The sequence below is a fragment of the Primulina huaijiensis genome, chromosome 9, assembly GCF_012295235.1.
Source record: "Primulina huaijiensis isolate GDHJ02 chromosome 9, ASM1229523v2, whole genome shotgun sequence".
NCBI classification, from domain to species: Eukaryota; Viridiplantae; Streptophyta; class Magnoliopsida; order Lamiales; family Gesneriaceae; genus Primulina; species Primulina huaijiensis.
In genome coordinates this window covers 2,233,600-2,252,868 of record NC_133314.1, presented here as the reverse complement: position 1 = coordinate 2,252,868, position 19,269 = coordinate 2,233,600, and the positions used below count along the sequence as shown (strand labels likewise).

The following is a 19,269-nucleotide window of genomic DNA, read 5'->3' as shown; positions in this document are numbered from 1 at the left end:
TATATATTTTACGTACCATGCATGGCATGAAACCCGACTTCAAAATTAAATTAACTTAATAATATAATAATATTTTGTGTAAATTAAATGGGCTTTTCCAAAACTTTAAAAAAAAGGGAGCAACTCAAATATTGTAAAATGTACAACAGTTCATACACTATGCTTCGATCGCTCTCATAGCAGAGACGTACAAATATTGTTTCCGAACAATTTTCTTCCCAATAGCTGCATAGATCGTTTCAAATTACGGTGATCGAACACATACATGTTCATGACTATGATACCAATTATAGGATCAAATGTTTGTCGTTTAATAAAAAAAAAATAGTAGTGATAATTATTCGACTTCAATCTTTTAAATGGACCGAGAATGTGGCTATTTATAGAGACTTGGCGACGGTGTTTGTCTAAACCCTCGCCATTCGCGACGGTTATTTCATTTAACTGTCGCAAATTTGAAAACTGTCGGTCATTTTAGCGACAGTTTTCTCTAAACGGTCGCTAATTTAAAATTAGCGACGGTTTTGTATAAATCAGTCGCTACATTTAGCGACGGGGTCAATAAAACCGTCGCTAATTTAGCGACGGTGTAAAATAAACCGTCGCTAAACTTAAACATGTGACGGTCTTATTATAACTGTCGCTACATTAGCGACGGTTAAATCAAAACCGTGGCTAAATTCAACAACAGTTTTTTAAAACTGTTGTCGTTTGTCCGAAAAATACGCCAATCGACAACGGTTTATGAACCGTTGTCGATTGATACAAAAAACACGGCAAAAGACAACGGTTTGCCTTAAAAAAACGCTAAAAGACAACGGTTTTCTCAAAACCGTTGTCGTTGACCTCCTAAAAGACAACAGTTTTATGAAAACCGTTGTCTTTTACCCCCTAAAAGACAACGGTTTTGTAAAACCGTTGTCAAAACTTACCTACGACAACGGTTTTCACTAAAACCGTTGTTAAAGACTATACGACAACGGTTTTTCACAAAAACCGTTATTGTATATGCGTTGTTGTTGGGCGTTTTTCTTGTAGTGTATGGTGATGTGCTGATTAAAGAAAACCAGAACCTAAGGAAAACCATAACACTTACTAAGAAGAAACAAATTATGTACCTTAGTGCTCTCTACTGCATTTAATTTTATTAAAGTATCGTGGATTGTTTCCGCACTTATCAAATTAGGGTGTTGCAGTTTACAAGAACTAGACCAGCTTCTGACTTCTTAAAACATTTCAGAAGCACAATTTTCAGAAGTAGAGGATTTTGAAGTTTGAAGTGTTTATCCACACCCTCCGTCTACACACTTCATCGATTCTAACAAAACTATGTACAACAACTCAAATGTCAAGTTTTGATAACTCTTTTTTACCCGAAGCAATTATTGTTTCCCAACATGTAACCATGAAAACTTGCAATTAGTTGTGTAAAAATATAAACTAACCCCCTCAATTAAAATTCTTATTTTGGCTCATATATCAAAGATGATTAAAAGACAAGCTCATAATGCTTTGTGGTTCGATGACATTAAATGATTGAGTGAGGACAACTTAAAGGACATGAATGTAGCACATTAATTAAATGTGGATCGAGTGTGAAATGTCAAGTATTATTAATTATTACCAAATTTTCGGCAACCTTCACCAATTAATTTAAATGAACACCAAATATATATTAATTAGTCAATAATTTTTTTCTTTAATTATATTATAAATATACTTGGATTGAAAATTTTAAATTTTAATTACAACATAGGTGAATTTAGCCCCAAAAAATAAATTATTTTTTTAAAAAAAATACCATCATTGTCAAAAATTTGAATATGTACAATTATATGTGATTTGGACCAAACGAGGAATGGAAAACCTTAGAAAATCGATGACGTGAATGAAAATACAAGTGTACACGAAGTCACAAACGACTAATGGTCGAACAAAAGACACATATATATATATAAATGTCGGGACATTGAATCGGTGCTTGAAATTGTTTCAAATATCAGTAAAAAAAATAATATTCGATATTAAATAAAGTTTCAATTAAAGGACCACAATTTTAATTTGGTGTGGCTCTAGCTAGTTTAAACTTCTTTTGGCGAAATATATCGCACACTTTCGGCTACGCATAGTCATGTTGCTATTGATAATGTAGAATGGGCCTGTTGCATCTTTTATTCTCTTCATGAGCAGTCGGTCGAGACACATTCGTTGCGTGCATGCCAAAAAAAAAAGTTCATTCCAAAAATAATGAGATTAACTGATAATTAGAATTCTGAATTTAATGTTGGCAAAAATAGTAAATTAATATCTTTAAGATCACTCTAATTCGGACGTGATGTAATCCCTCCAGTCCAATTGTATGGTAAATGTTTCTTTTTTCGTACGTTCCAAATATCTAGTCCGCTTTTCGCGTTTAATAAACTTTTTTACTAATATTACACCCTTCTAATAATTTTTGCTCGAGATCTTTAATTTTTTTATTTTATTTTTTAGTTAAAAGGTACAAAGTTGGACTTATGAATGTAGCATAGTTAGTCACCAAGGAATTTCTAAGTAGAGATCTACCCCTGTAAGAATCAAGCATGCATAAACACACCACCACAACTCTATCCGATCCCATGACCTCTGAAAATTTAACTTGTTTTTAGAGACTACGAGGATCACAATATGACAATTTGGCACTTTTGTAATTTATGAAGAGAAGTTTGTGTATATCTTCTATCAAGTGAGTAACTTGAGAAATATCTAGCTATAGCAAGATTTGTATTGGCAAAGGTTTCTCTAGTTATATATATATATGTTCAAATGGATGGTGACACTTCGGAATATGGCAAAAACTTGTGTGAGACGATCTCACGGGTCGTATTTTGTGAGACAGATCTCTTATTAGGGTCATCCATGAAAAAGTACTATTACTTTTTATGCTAAGTATATTATTTTTTATTGTGAATATTGGTAGGGTTGACCCGTCTCACAGATAAAGATTCGTGAGAGCATCTCACAAGAGATCTACTCTCGTAATATACGCATCGTTATTCGATTCATTTTAAAGTCTTAAGTACATCAATTTCCAAGTTCTTATTTGAACATTTTGAATTAAATGATCACATTGACAAAATCTTGTAGGTTACATGATCAGTTTGTATCGAGAGCTGAGGTTCGAAACACGATAGTAATCGCTAAGGGTTAATTCAGTAAGTTAAACTAAAATAGGATTTCTGCCATTTATGGTTGAATTGACTGGTTGGGGGGCGTTAGGGGGGTAAGGCCGATTAGGGCATCCACAACATATTCTTTATCCAAAATCTTAAATTTAAGGTAAAAGAACTATTTTATTAAATATGGATATTCAATACATCAACTTCCTTATAATTTACCATGCATGTCTTTATTTTTTTCTGTCTGAGAAATATTATTTTAAGGTATTTGATGTGGATGCTATTATTGCTTTAGCTCCAAAATTAAAAGATATCTTGCTTTATTTAAATGTATTTTAAAAATCAAGTATATTTAATCCATGTATTGGATTTTTAAAAACACTAGGTTTTAAATGTAATTAATTTTACACATTGCCTAATTGTTGTCAAGAATTTCTTGGAAAAATGAATTTATATTTTCAGATAAAATCAAGCCATTCGTCTCGTACGTCTACTCTGACTTTAAGATCCCCGGGGAATATAATATATATTGTACGCGTAGTTCTGATTCCTTAGATCTTTCGAGAATATTTGATCATATTTTTATCGAAATTTTTAGAAGACAATTAAGAACATATATTTTCATTAATAATGCAGTGAAAATTACCAGACGATACGTACTGATCTGCTATTCGAGATTACACCAATTATAATTATAATTAAAAAAAAAGAAAAACGAAAGCAAAAATTAAAGGACGATGATGAAGAAAAGCTGCTTCTTGCAACCTATGACTTCCTCATCATTCATAATAAGCCCTTGATCCCTTGCATGTGGAGAAATTTCAGACACTGCCAAATAACCAAAAACTAATTATTACAAGGAAAAAACTAAATAATAATAATAACATATAATTAAGCGTGCAGTNTCCATTTGAGCCCGTCACATGGAAAATACATAAAGCAAGGGAAAAAGGGTCAGCAAAAATAAAATTAAAACGTCAAAAGACAAAAAAATTTAATTTCAAAGGGAGAAAAAAGGAATATTTAGTGACTTTTTCTTCCATGGGATAATGCACAATAGCGACATAAAATATTCCTTGGCATACATGAACGAATGTGAGATTAAAAAAAAAGAAAGAAAAGAAAAGAAAAGAAAGAAACAGAACCCTTTGATTCCAAAAGAGATAGGCCCTAAAATAAAGTACATAATTAATATATATATCAAAATAAAATTCAGAACCATAACAATAATATGATAATAATTATTTTAACAAATAAATAGACACATAATAATAACAATACCTTTTTTTTTCTTCTTCCACATAGCTAGAGCTAGTAGTTTCTGTAATTAGGAATTGGAATACGGCCGGATTCGATCCGGTGGAGATCCTCGATCAGAATCTCGAAATGCCTCTTCACTTCCTCCGTCGATTTCCCGCCACCAACTGCCCGAGCCACATTCTGCCACCGGTCGGGGGTGTCCTTGTCGAATCGGGCCAACGCCTTCTCGAAGAGCTTGTTCTCTTGGGGTGTCCATGAACTCAATGACCTTGAAGTCATGCCTGAAATTTGTAATGATTTTTTTCCCGTAAAATCAATAAATTAAATAAAAGATCGACAGAAATATCGATCGTATGTGTGTTCTATTATGTGAAAATATATTGCATGCAAAGTGAATATATATAGAGTGAAAGAGGGAGGGGGGTTTTGATACAATTTAATTGGCTAAATTTGAATTGAATGACTTGTTTGCATTGGAACCACAAGGTTCAGCTGGATATATAGATTGGGGAAAGTAGATCAGTATCGATTTTGTAACGCAAATTTGTAGATTTTTTTTTTTTTTGGCATATATCAAGTTGGAAAAGTAAAGTGCACGTTAGGACAAGCTTATACAGAAAATAAGAGAACATAAACAACGAGAAAATTATATTTTTTGTTTTGCATTTACGTTTCTTTGTGATTTTTGTTATCAAATTTCTGTTTTAATCATGTATCTTTCGATTTTTTTTAATTGTACTCATTTTTCATCAAGAATGCTGATGTGACACAATTTACGTCAGCACCACGTCGAAAAATAACTAAAATTACCACACACAAAAACAAAGACATATACAATAAATAAACATGCATGCAAAAATTAGATTGTCCTATTGAGAATCCAAATTCTTTTGCTTGTCCTTTTATTCGAAATTGAATAGTGGGCAGACGAATTTCTTTCTTGCAGTCCAGAGATAGGGGTTAGGAGCTACATGCAGTCGTCAAAAAACCCATTATTTATTACAATAAATCTTAGTTTTTCTTTTTAAAAAATACCTATTTCCAACTGCATGCATGTGAAATTATAAGTCAAGAACAAATCTGATCCATTATTTATTTTTACAGTGGCCGATAAAGACAATCGTCCATTCAGCTTTCTTCTGAAAGAAATGATCGAGCAGAATTATTACTTATTTAGGAATCTTAAATTTACCTGTCAGGTTTCTCCGATGTCTAGCTAGATTCCTTTTTTTCCCAATATTTAAATTTTCATAATGAAATAATTTTGTTTTTTTCCATCAGTTTATAATTAGTAATGAGTTAAAAATACAGAAAATATTCATATTTTTGTCGTGGACAAATCTATGATTATACTTTTTCATGAGGAATAGATCTTTGAAATTGGGGTTTTGGACTTTTTCTAGTAAGGCAGCATTAAAGGAGTCTTCGTTTGTAAATATTACATGAACCAACATATTTTTAAAAAATTAAAATATTACTTAATTTCAAGCCAAAAAATCTAACACGTAAGATTTAATTAAAATAATATATTTTTCGGTTAAATATGTTTTAGCCAGAAAAATACTGTGACGAGTGATCTCACTTTTGTACGTCAAACTGTTGATACGTTAAAGATTTTTTATACCCATTATATATGTAGGACCGAGCGCCTGTCGTTTTACCAAAAGCTATAGCTAGTTATAATGGTGCAACTCAAATCTTTTAAACCGCACAGCAGCTCAAGCAACACGGTTCGACCGCTCTACCAAGCAGGGATTATTGCACCCAACAATCTTCTTACCAATAATTGCACTCATTCCAATCAATGAGAATCGAACCTGTGACCTTGGCTCTGATACCAATTGTAGGACCAAGCGTCTGCCGCTTTACCAAAAACTATAGCTAGTGGTAATGGTGTAACTCAAATCTTTTAAACCGCACAGTAGCTTAAGCACCACGGTTCGACCGCTCTACCAAGCAGGGACAATTATTGCACCCAACAATATATATACGTAAATCACAAAATTTGCTCAAAATTTAAATTTGAATCTATCCTCCCATGAGATGGTCCAATTAAGTTCTTTGTCAGCAGATATGGGTTTCATCCATTAACAATCACAAGAAGAATGAAAGATCAGATTTCGAAGGCGGAGATTGTACCATAAGTTTTTATAAGGTTAAAACTTTTTCCAGAATTTGTTCCTAGTTTTATTATCCAGAAATTTAATTTTTTGGATAGAATTACATGTCATTTTCTTATTAATAATTGGGTTTAGGACCACTTATCCCAATAGGAAATAATCCCACAAATCAACTAGAATTTTATAACGAAATTAGTGAATATTCATATATTTTTTAAACATGATAAGATACATGATTCAATTGTATCATCCATTTGTCCAACAATCTTGCGTTGACAACTATACGGAATGCTACAGAATGAGAAGTTTCATCGAGATATTGTACAATGGCATTTAAATTCGATAAGTGTAAAATATTATTTTAATTACGACAGTGTTAGAGATCTAAATAGAGTTTTTTTTCGCACTAATTTCCTCTATATTCATTTCTATATATGTTATAACTTTTGTACTTGATAGTGGATGTAAGTGTTAAATTAAATATAAGAAAAAATTTGTAAAATAACTTCGATCAACTATATAATTAAACAAATTAAATGACCTCTTCGTGTGTATTATAGTTGATCATGGGTTAAAAAACAAAATACCCCTAAATAAGTACATACAAGAGAAGTAAATGCAAAAAAATCCCGATTTAAGTATGATAATCCACTTAAATTAAAGTCCCTACACTTGGCTAATTTACACTTTTGGAGTAATCTTGATTGGAGATTCCGTTTTAGAAGGTGGAAACTTGGGTATGTACCTAAAAATTCATCGTGCAATGTATGTGGTATAACTTTTATTAGTAGAATATTTTGAAAATCTATGTCGATAGGGCTCAATCATATAGTCCACTATTGACCCTTTACAATAAGTTCTCTTATGTTTGTGGTATTTTACCCTTAAAACTGTTTTTCGCGTAAACTTTTGTGTTTTTTCCTTCCTTTGTTCTGTTATTATTTTTTCTTTTAATGATCATATTTATTCAGAGTGTTTAACATAACACCGAAAAATATTGATGTGATATCTTAAACACTAATGTGACACCAAAAACTGTTGTAACAAGCGGAGCCTCAAGGGTAAAGTGTAGAAGGCTTGTGGATAGCACAAAAAAGAAATACAGGCTACACATTTGGAGCAACCTTAATATCCCACGTAACTTTATTCAATAACAATAATATATTAAGAAAGTTGTACGGGTTTGAACAAGACCTTGCCCACCTTTTGGAATACAAGAGTTTGCCCAAAAATATGAATGCAGTTAGTATATATACATTAAATATAGCTAGTGTGGTCCTATTAATGATCATCATTGATCAAGATCTTCATCTTGATAAAGTTGATAAAGATCAAAGAAAAGGTGGAACAAAAAGGGTTGGCCCAAATTCATATATATGGTTTTCCTTTCTCCTTGTTGTCTTCACAAAATACCATGCAAGTTCATGAGGTGTGGACGATGTCACAGCGATCCAACGGAGGGGCGAGCGGACGCCGTTATTTTTCACTTAAACGGAAAATATTTAGATGTTCTTGGTCTCCTCGTATATCTATTGATTTTCTATTGTCTTAGTATAGTTTGGTACACATGATAGGATAAACATGTAGGTACCGTTTGGTTCATGGTATGAGATATATAGTATGAGGATAAGTAATATTTTGTAATAATAAAATAAATAGAAAATGATAGTTAAAATATTGTTTGATTTAATTGATTTGATTGATTAAATTTGAGATAATATGATATTATCATTTTGTCTTTGTTGAAAATATTAATAATAGAATATTAATAATATTATTTATTAAGGGTAATATCGTAATTTTATATTATTGATTTGATTGATGTGAGATAAATTATTACGAATTTGATTGATGTGAAATAAATAATTAATAATTTGATTGATCGAGATAAATAATACTTGTACAAAACAAGTGATATGATAGGACTATTTATATTAGTACTTAGAAGTACTTGAACCAAACGGTACCGTAATATATAATATAATGATAAGTTAAGGATAAATAAGATATATGATATTATATTTAATGTTTGGTATGATTTTAATAAGAGAGTGATTAAATTTATATATTAGATTGTAATGACAAAATTAACCTTATCATGATAAATTTTATAATTTCAAAGTTGTTGCTTAAGTTCATATTTATTATTTTTTTACTTAATTATATATATTATATAATATGATAATTGAGCCCTTGATTTTATAAGTCAAGTCAAATATCAATTTTTAAGGTTAATCGAGTGGTACTAATAATTTTATTGAGATTTATAAAAATCATTTATATAATTATCTCGAGTTCATTTATATAATTATCATATTATATAATATATAAAAATAAATAAAAATATTTAATTGATTTTAATTTCTACCTGCTAGTAGAGATTTATAAAAATCATTTATATAATTATCATATAGTGATACTAATTTAGAACTTGCTCACATATAGGATGTGATCATATTTTTAATGTTTAGGATTTTTATATATTGAGGGCAATGAAGTCATTTGTGATATTTTTTTATCATTAAATTAAAATTATCACATCTCATAAAAGGGATATTTTATCCTTGTATAAAATTATTTATTACGGGCCCATGTTAATATCATGAGCTTTCTAAAAAGGTACCAAACGTGGGATAAGGAGGATTATTTATCAATCCCTATCTTATCCCGTGTACCAAACTATACCATAATTTATTATTTCCATCCGTCTATTTTGGGTAATAGCTCTAGGGTATGAATGAGAGAGTGTGAGTTGTGAGCACAAGAAAAGGGATTTGGATCCTCTGATGTGGAGGAAAACACAACACTAGATGCTGTGTATTTTTTACACGAGATGATCAGTTGATCATCTCGTTTGCTCTGATAATTTTTCAATTTTTTCTGACATTGTTAGAGATCCTTTAGATGATCAACTGATCATCTCGTGTAAAAAATGCACAGCACCGAGTGCTTGTTTTTCTCCACAGCGGAGGATCCAAATCCCAAGAAAAGCTTTTATTTTAGCAACTTTTGGGGTTAAAAAGAATCAAAGGCCAAAGATTTTTGAAGGATTCGGATTGCTACTCTCATTTATTATATCATTGGGTCATAAACTTAACATTTTCCACTTTTTGGATTCCTACCCGCCATAATTCTTCGGTCCCTCCCATTTTTAGGCCAGCACAAGAACAATATTATATAAAGTTATATGAAAATCAACTCTAATTATTTGGGTGATTTTTTATGTTCGAGAATTTGAAATTCTTGAATATTAAATTATAGTTACTCCATTGTTTTTCTAATTATTTTTTTTAATTTGTATGGAAAAATAAATATATATTTGGGACGGAGAGAATATTTTTTTATATATAAAAGAGTTGTTTTTCAACAAAATGTTTTTATCCAAATTTCCAAAAAAATTGTGAAATCTAAAATTGATTTAATTAATGCTCACAAAAATAAATAAATGTCGTACGTTGCTTTAGGATTGGTTGAGAGACGTATGCGTTGCCTACGCCAACCAAATGGAATCCTCTCCATTAATTTCGAAGCTAAGTGTTATCCCAATTTTTGTGTGAATAAAAATAAACACAAAACTTAGATTAACCAAAATATATGTTATGAAAAATTAAATGAAATGTATGGCTAAGAATTTTGCAAATGTTTCCGTTGAGATAGTCAAAGTCCGGAACAAAATTTTATTGAAGAAATATGGTCAGTAGACTTCTCGTGTGTTTTTTTTATAAAAAATATGCGGTCGTTTTCACGAAAAATAAGTAGGTTTCAAAAAAATTTAAAATTGATTTAAGAATTAAAATATATTTAAAATATGAGAAAATATAAAATTTAAAATATTTAACTTAATTATTTTTTAGAATATACATAATAAAATTGATTTAAGAATTTGAAATCGGCTTACTCTATAACACACTGTGGAAGAAATTTTCAATATGCTATAATCTTTCGAGCCCAAATTGTGTTGGTCAGAAGGGCCATTTACAGGATGAGTAGATATCGGCCCATAACTCGTTGTGGCTTTGATTTTGAGTCATGGGTCAAAATGGAAATCATCTCCCAAGAAGATTATTGGTTTCGATTCCAAAATCGCATCTAAAATCGAGGATTTGGTCACAATTTCTGGTTGATGAAATAAGAAGCCATAATCGTGTTGTAAGATCGAGTATTTGTTATTTTACCAAAAGTTATAGTTGGTAGTAACGATGTAACTCAAATATTTTAAATTGTACAGCAGTTCAAACACGTTTCGATTGTTCTACCCAACAGAGACAATTATTACACCCAACAATCTTCCTTCCATAATTACATCTGTTGTAATCAATGGAAATCGAACACGTGACATTGGCTCTGATACCAATTATAAGACCGAATGTTTGTCGCTTTACCAAAAGCTATATAGTGTATGATAACGGTGCAACTCAAATATTTTAAAATGTACATCAGTTCAAGCACCATGTTCAATTACTCTACACAATATGGATAATTATTGAACACAATACATGTAAAACATATTCATGAGACTTTGTCGTAATGATGTATCCTTACTAAATTACAAAGTCATATAATATAGGAAAATGAATCATGTGTTGAAAGATTGGGAACAAATTTTTGTTACATTATATTATATATATTAATAGTGAATTTAGGTCTAAATTATGTATCTTGACTTATTGGTTATGTCAATACTTCATGAGACACCCAAGTGATTATGGTCTCCCCAACAACTGTTTTCCATTAAAAATTAATTATGGTTCTCCACTACTTGTCTTCAAACCAAGATTAAATAAAATAAAAACAACCATTATCTTGTGAGTTTTGTTTCAAAATATTAATTTATGTGATTAATATAATAAATTGTGTAAAATATAATTTAATTATCCTACTGTTGAGGATAAGCTAGATAGGTGGTGATATATTTGTAACATATGGAAGTTTGAATTTACCTAATATTCAAAAGTTTTTGAACTTTAGTATTTGAAAGGAAATGTGCATTGTCTTGCAACACATAAATTTATCTCTTAAATTTTTTTTGTTGTTTTTTTATAAGATTTTGTATAAAAATTTTGCATTTATAGGATATTGAGTTTCTCTTTAATATTTAAACTAATTTATTTCATAATAAAAGATTATTTTCATTATCTTGTAAGAATAATATCAACACAAGTCTGTATATATCGAATAATAATTGATGCACAATAAAGGTGTTAGAGAAGCGATACAAGCAATACATGGAAGAATTTTCTAAAGAACTGACAAAGACGAAGCATCGTAATTTTACTGTAGTGTCGTGATGTGTTGAAAAAATTTGAAGACAACACTCATACAGAGTGTCGATTGAAAAATTGTTTTATTACTCCGAATTTCGACTATACATATTTGTATTTTTGTGTTTTGGCTATTTTTGTTATTGAGTTTTTACGATGCGATTATTTTCTTGACTTGTTAAAGGAATATATTTTTTCATTCTTTCATTAACATTGTTTTTGTAAACTCAATTTCTTTTCTAATGATTATTATATATGTCAAAACGGGCTGGCGGGGCTGGCCCGCCCGCCACCCGCCGCAACCCTCCATTAGGCGGGGCGGGGCGGGCCTCTAAATGGCCAACCCAGCCCAACCCACCTTGGGCCGCGGGTTAGGCGGGCCGACTCGCTTATTATTTTTTTAAGAAAAAAATACTAAACAGTATTACAATAAACATAGAAGAAAAATATATTTCAGTCAAATAGTTTCATAAAATACTTTAAAACATTGAAATAAGACATTGAAAGCATAAAACAATCAACATAATCCATAAAAAATAAAGTGCTTATTCTAATCTACACACAAGATTTCATAGTACACATGCGCTAAAAATTAACTCATGTAATCTCACCAACCGTAGATACAATGAAACCTTTAAAGGTGAATTCCAAATCTTTTTTAGTATACACTTTCCCCAGTTTCTTAAGGGTTTGTCCTCACAAGCAAACAAAAATTAACGATCTTAAGGGTTTGTCTGCACAAGACACCTAGCTCTTACTATCCTCCTTTTCATAAAAAGTGAGAAACATTGGAAGATAACAGAAAGTCGAGGAAACAGACGGTTGTAAATTTCAGAAAATATTATGTGTACAACAATACACATAATTACTTTATTTACTATATTATTTCGATAATTCTAGATTAATTCGAGTTAAACATTACAAAAAAGAGAGTAGACTGGAGAGCATAGCTTCTTCAAAAAAAAAGTAGAAGCATAGAGATTTTACCAAAGTGATGGAGACCAGGCGCATGAAAAAAAATAACGAAGAAATAGGAATTTTTATATAAAACTTAAAAATATAAAATTCTACCCTAATTTGGCTGGCCAGTCCATCCCGTTTAGGCCCGTCCCGTCTTGGCCCACAACCCAAACGAGCTCAGCCCGTTTGTCCCGCCTCCAAACGGGATGCTATTTTATCAACCCAATCCACTCAATTTTTATAGCGGGGCGGGCCGACCCGACGGATCTGACCCAGTTTGACAAGCCTAATGATTATTTTGCGTGAGGCATCTCACAAATGTGTTCATTTGTGCATAATTAATAATTATCACTGCATTATTTTAATTATCTTTGTGTTATATTATTCCGATATATGTTGTTACATGGTGTTACGACATCCCAGACAACACTTATCTGATACATATTTGAGTCATGCATTCATTTGCGCACGATTGTACAAGCACGTAATATGCATCGTCGAATGATTTTTTGTTTTTCCATTTCCTAACTAGAAATTAATAATAACCTCCATTTTGTTTCTTTTTTCAAATTATCCTTTTTATTTTCACATTCTTCCAACGTAATCATTAATATTAATATTTTATCAAATCTTAAAATTTAATACCTTATATTTTAAAGTAAATTTACATTACGGAGTAATATAAGTATAGATAATATCTTATGCGATTTAATGTTTATAATATATTTACATATAACCGAATGTGAAATATTGAAAGACTTAATAATCACTGTGAAAAATAAATAGACGTTCAACTTCATATGTTTAAAAAAAAAAAAAAACTCATAGACCTCCTATAAAAATATTAATATTATTATAACCCTTTTGTTATGTACAAAATAATTTTTTTTTATATAATTCAATATCTAATATGTGCAAATGAATCTAAATCACATTATTTTATTTTATTTTTTTGTCAATTTAAATTTCTTTGTTTGAACATTTTATAATATCGATTTTAGAGTAGGTCTCTTGTGAGACGATCTCACGAGTCTTTATCTGTGAGACAGGTCAACCCTACCGATATTCATAATAAAAAATAATACTCTTAACATAAAAAGTAATATTTTTTCGTGGATAACCCAAACAAAATATTTGTCTCACAAAATACGACATGTGAGACCGTCTCACACAAGTTTTTACGTACATTTTATCATAATGACAATTTTCGTACTTTCAAAACCATAAAATATGAATTACACTTTGTGTGTTTATTTGGGTTAAACGTCTATTTATTTTTTTTTTATAAGGGTGATAAATATTTTGAAATCACATATGCATTTAATATCGTAATATCTTCCAATAATAATAATAATAATAATAATAATAATAATAATGACGTCGACGATGATAATAATAAATAATCTGAAAAATAATAATAATAATAATAATAATAATTCACTCCCTTTCTTAGTCAGTTAGGATTGGGCCTACAAATATAATATAAAAATGAGAATGTGACTCCAACAAATGTGAGGCCCATTTCATGTTTATCCACTTTCACAACTATTTTGCATCACATCTGTAATTTCTTTATTTATTTAATTTTTTAAAAGGTAAAATTCTATGTTTTTTTTAATTAATGTGTTTTTAAGGTTTAGGATCGAAGACAGCTGCATATATTGTTATGTAGCCTATTGTTTTTTGCTGACAGCTACCATGGGAAAATAAATAAATTCATAACAAAATCTATTTTAAAAAATATTTTTTTATAAAATTTCATATCCAAAAATCCAACGTAATACAAATGTTATATAATCACTAAAATAAAAATATTGTAAATTAGCTCGTATAAAATTAAGTTATTTTAATTATGAAGAAAAGATATTTAATAAGTTAATTTGAGATATCAATAAAAAAAATCACATAAATAATTTAAATGAGATGGATATTAGGTTTTTGTGTCTATAAATTTATCAAGTGGATTTTTAGATGAATTTTCCCACATTCTGTTATATATATTTTTTTCGAATTAATTATTATAAATATTTTTGGATTGGAAATTTAATATTTTAAATTTTCATTTACTATGTCCTCAGAGAAAAAAATATCTTCCATTCATTGCAGCGCTTTCACTTGTCATTTAATAATTTGGACAACTAAAATCATTTACGTACACCTGGACTTATTTAAATATGATATATATATATTAAATATGAGAAATATATATATATATATATATATATATACATATATATATATATATAATAAATAAAAAAAACCCTTAGAACACATTTTACATAAAACAAGGGCGATACGTCACATATAAAATTTACTTGAGTAGATCTATTGTGAGATGGTCTCACGAATCTTTATCTGTGGGACGAGTCAACCCTATCGATATTCTTAGCATAAAAAGTAATATTTTTTATGGATGACCCGAATAAGATATACGTCTCACAAAATACGACCTGTGAGACCGTCTCACACAAGTTTTTGCCAATTTTCTTTTATATATGTGTGTGTGTGTGTGTGAAATCTAAAAACGACAACAAAAAAATGAACAGTATTTTAAATATTTTGGTAGAAACATTTTATATTCATATAATTAAGATAATTTAAATCTAAAAAAATTTAAAATATTTTTTTAATCACAAAATATAAATCAAATCGTCAACTTGAATTCAATATTGGTATTGAGGTTGCATTCGGTTGAATATTGGAAATAACAAAGTGTACGTAGCTCCTAAGAAGAGATTCCCTTCGTTTTTATATCCTTCACCCCATATTCTGTCTATCCCAACAAATTTTTTTTTATCATCTTTTATTGGTACAAGGAATTTTCTTTTTTTTTAGAAAAAAAAAAAGTAATTTTGATAACCATTAATTAAAAGCACAAGTATAATGGTGAAAATTGGTTTTTTCAAATTATATAATTATTCTTGATTTTTTTCGAGGAGTAATTAATCTTTGCATGAATGACACAAAAATATGTATCCACGGTTTTTTTTTTAACTATGAAAAATTTAAGAGAAAATTATAATTTTGGTCATATATAACTGTTTTTTTAGATTTTGATAATCTGTATTGTCAAATTTTAGTCTTCGTCAATTAGTTTTTTTAAAAAAAATCTATTCATCTTCCAACATGATGTTGATTTGGGTCCGATGCAGTTATGACGCTGACGTGTGCATTACCACATTACCACTTCAGCTAAAAAATAGTTAAAATTATCAAAAAATTGACAAAAAAATACGACTAAAATTATAATTTGACAGCATATATGATAAAAAAAAAAAAAAAACAGAGGGAAAAAATTACAATTTTCTCGATTTTTAATTTACATGATAAAAAAAAAAAAGCATTATGTATATTGGTTGGGACAGAGCCGACTAGTCAATATTATGTATCCAATGGATTCACGCACCCTGATTAAATACTTGTCCAGTTTCCACCTTCATTTAAAAATTGATTTCAGTGCCCATACTTAACCTGGGAATCCATTTTTTNAAAGTTAACAATCAAAAGCATCCATTCAATTGGGTAATAAAATAGGTTGGCAGATTTCATCTATAAATGGAAAGAAACCCCAAAAAAAGTGCAGGTTTCCAGATAGATTAACCTAACCACCAAACCAATTTATTTATTAAAATATAAAAGCACATGAAATTTTGGGCTTTGTACTTTACTTGAATGATTGGAAATGATGAAAAGCACCAGGATAAGTTTCCATCCGTCAAATTTTAATTTTAGTTCGTTTATTTTTTTTAAAATTTTATAATATTTCATTAATATTTTCGATAAAAATGACTAAAATTATCAAATATTAAAATATATATGATCGAAATTTGATAATATAAACGACCAAAATTGCAAATAAGCAAACACGCATGACCAAATTTGTAAATTTTGTTTAAAAAAATAAGAAGCATCTTAAATTAACTTGCAAATATGTATAACTAATTTTATTTTTCTTGAAGTGTACATGTACAAAAAAAACAAGTAATATTATTTGATATAGATGAAATATTTCACTGTGAATGTAAATTAAGTCAAAGAAAATGTATTTATTAATATTTAGTATATCCCTAAATTTCCCTTGTTTTCCAGCAATGCCATCACCTTTTCTTTTCTTTTTTTTAATTATTTTCTTATTATTTTAATAGACTACTGCCCTTCATTTTATGATTTTATCCCAAGACGATAAGATAGGAGAATCGCAAATAAAGTAACATTATCAATTGTTGGCATTCCGTTTTTCTTTTACATATTATAATTAATATATTATTACCTGCAATAAATGAAAGGACTGATATTTCTCAAAGCTTTTGCATGAATTTTATATATATATATATATATGTGCAATCAAAAGATTCTACCGTCTCACGTGTCAATTTCATGGTACAGATCTCATACCTGATCCTATCAATGAAAAAATATTATTTTTATGCTAAAACTATTAATTTTCAATCTAAATATGAATCGGCTCGACATCCATCTCACAGAAATAGATCCGTGAGACCGTCTTATAAAAGATATACTCTTGTGTAATATAATAATACTCCCACCAAGCTCCAAACAAAAAAAACAAGATCTAACTTCCACTAAATACTTGATTGCACTTAGATAGATGAATTTAAGATGACTGATTTAAATTTTTGATTTAACTGAAGTTTAGATACAATACATATCAAGTTTTGTATTTTTAAAAATAATGAAATTTATCATTCAAATCAACTTTTTACATCCAAATCAAATACATGTGCAATATTTAAGTCGGAAAAACAAAAACAAAATCTTTTTTCCTCACTTTTGATATTCCGATTAAAATAATTATTACTCCAAAAATTGTAACATATATGTGTGTGTAAGATTTGATTAGGATTGTACATCCATGTCGTGTTTGGATTAATCGATCTGAACAAATCTAATGGTTTATTTAGATAAATCTACTTGACGATGGATTTCAAATAGAATAATTATTTTTTAAGTCATTGTGATAGATTTCAAATTCATCCCATCACTTCAAATCTAAGTTCAAATAATTTTTCGAATCTGAATATTTCCATTCAAACACAATCTCTTATAATTAAATAAAGGAAAATAAAATTTTCATTACTGATAAAGTAGATGAAAAGACGTATCAATTAGGGGTGGTGGAGTAGGGTTGTGATTTTAAAAGGTGGAGTAGGGTTGTGATTTTTTTTTAAAATTTTTAAAAAAATATAATTAATTTAAAAAAATAATATAATAATGTGGCATATATGGAACTTGTGATGAGTTCATTGAACATGTATTTCGGGTCAAAAAATGCACAAAGATGGGAGTGGATCTAATGTGAGACCGTCTCACTGATCTTAATCTGTTAGACGGATCAACCCTACCCATATTCACAATAAAAAGTAATACTCTTAGCATAAAAAGTAATACTTTTTCATGGATGACCCAAATAAGAGATCTGTCTCACAAATACGACCCGTGAGACCGTCTCACACAAGTTTTTGTCCAAAGATGGGAAGAATTTGAACATAGAAAAATAATAGAAAATTAATAGAATAAAACTAGTGGCACGGAGATATTAGTTTTCCTACTGAATTTTCTGTAGCCCACAGATAAATTTAATTCAAGAAATTGATGGAAATACAACGTCCCCAATCGGACATTTCTTTTTTGCATAGGGTCATGTATAATTGTTTGCCAATCATTTTCCTATATTTTCAAAAAATTAAATTATTATTATCATCTGAATCGAGTCTAACTAATCGTTACTTAGTAACATGGTAAGACGATAATATTTTATTACGTCATATCAATATTATGACGAAATAGAAATAAAAACAAACGAAAAACATATTTACAAGACTAAGACCAACTCTGACAAAGACGTGATCGAAAGAGATGATATAACAATGATGTAACATATAAATTCAAGTTTTACAAGAGATATACTGATTTTATGTTAAAAATATATTATATTTTAGAGTACAAGTCTTATTTTTCATTATAATTATGTATCGGATCGATTCATATCATGAATATAGACTCGTGTGACTGTTTTACAAGAGATCTACTTATTTTATAATATGTTATGTCAGTGTCACGTTAATAAGTCATAATATTACATCCTCGGTAACTTATCTCATTTGCTAGTTACTGCTTAAAATGAGTATATATCGTTTTACGAATACATATATATATATATATATATACATATATATATACATATATATATATGTATATATATATGTATATATGTATATATATATGTATATGTATATATGTAAATATATATATATATATACATATATATATATATATATGTATATATATATATATATTTACATATATACATATACATATATATATACATATATATATATGTATATATATATGTATATGTATATATGTAAATATACATATATATATATATATATATATGTATGAGACGAGACGACTCGATTCATATCTGTAATAAAAAATAATATTCTCGACATAAAAAATTAATATTTTTTATTAGTCAAGTCGGGTGTG

The 19,269-nt window shown here is 29.0% G+C and overlaps 1 protein-coding gene across 1 annotated transcript; it reads right to left on the bottom strand.

Annotated features, from left to right (window-relative positions):
* Positions 1 to 3,763: 3,763 nt before the first annotated feature.
* LOC140985114 (protein RADIALIS-like 4) lies at positions 3,764 to 4,905 on the bottom strand. Its single transcript, XM_073452871.1, has 2 exons — positions 4,440 to 4,905; positions 3,764 to 3,986 (listed from the first exon to the last, which is right to left on the bottom strand). Exon 1 carries the CDS (start codon positions 4,695 to 4,697, stop codon positions 4,470 to 4,472), a length of 228 nt encoding a protein of 75 aa, XP_073308972.1. The 5' UTR covers positions 4,698 to 4,905; the 3' UTR covers positions 3,764 to 3,986; positions 4,440 to 4,469.
* Between the last annotated feature and the right edge of the window lie 14,364 nt (positions 4,906 to 19,269).

Coding starts and splice junctions, on each gene's coding strand:
- LOC140985114 (XM_073452871.1), bottom strand. CDS start 4,697: ATGACTTCAAGGTCATTGAGTTCATGGACACCCCAAGAGAACAAGCTC.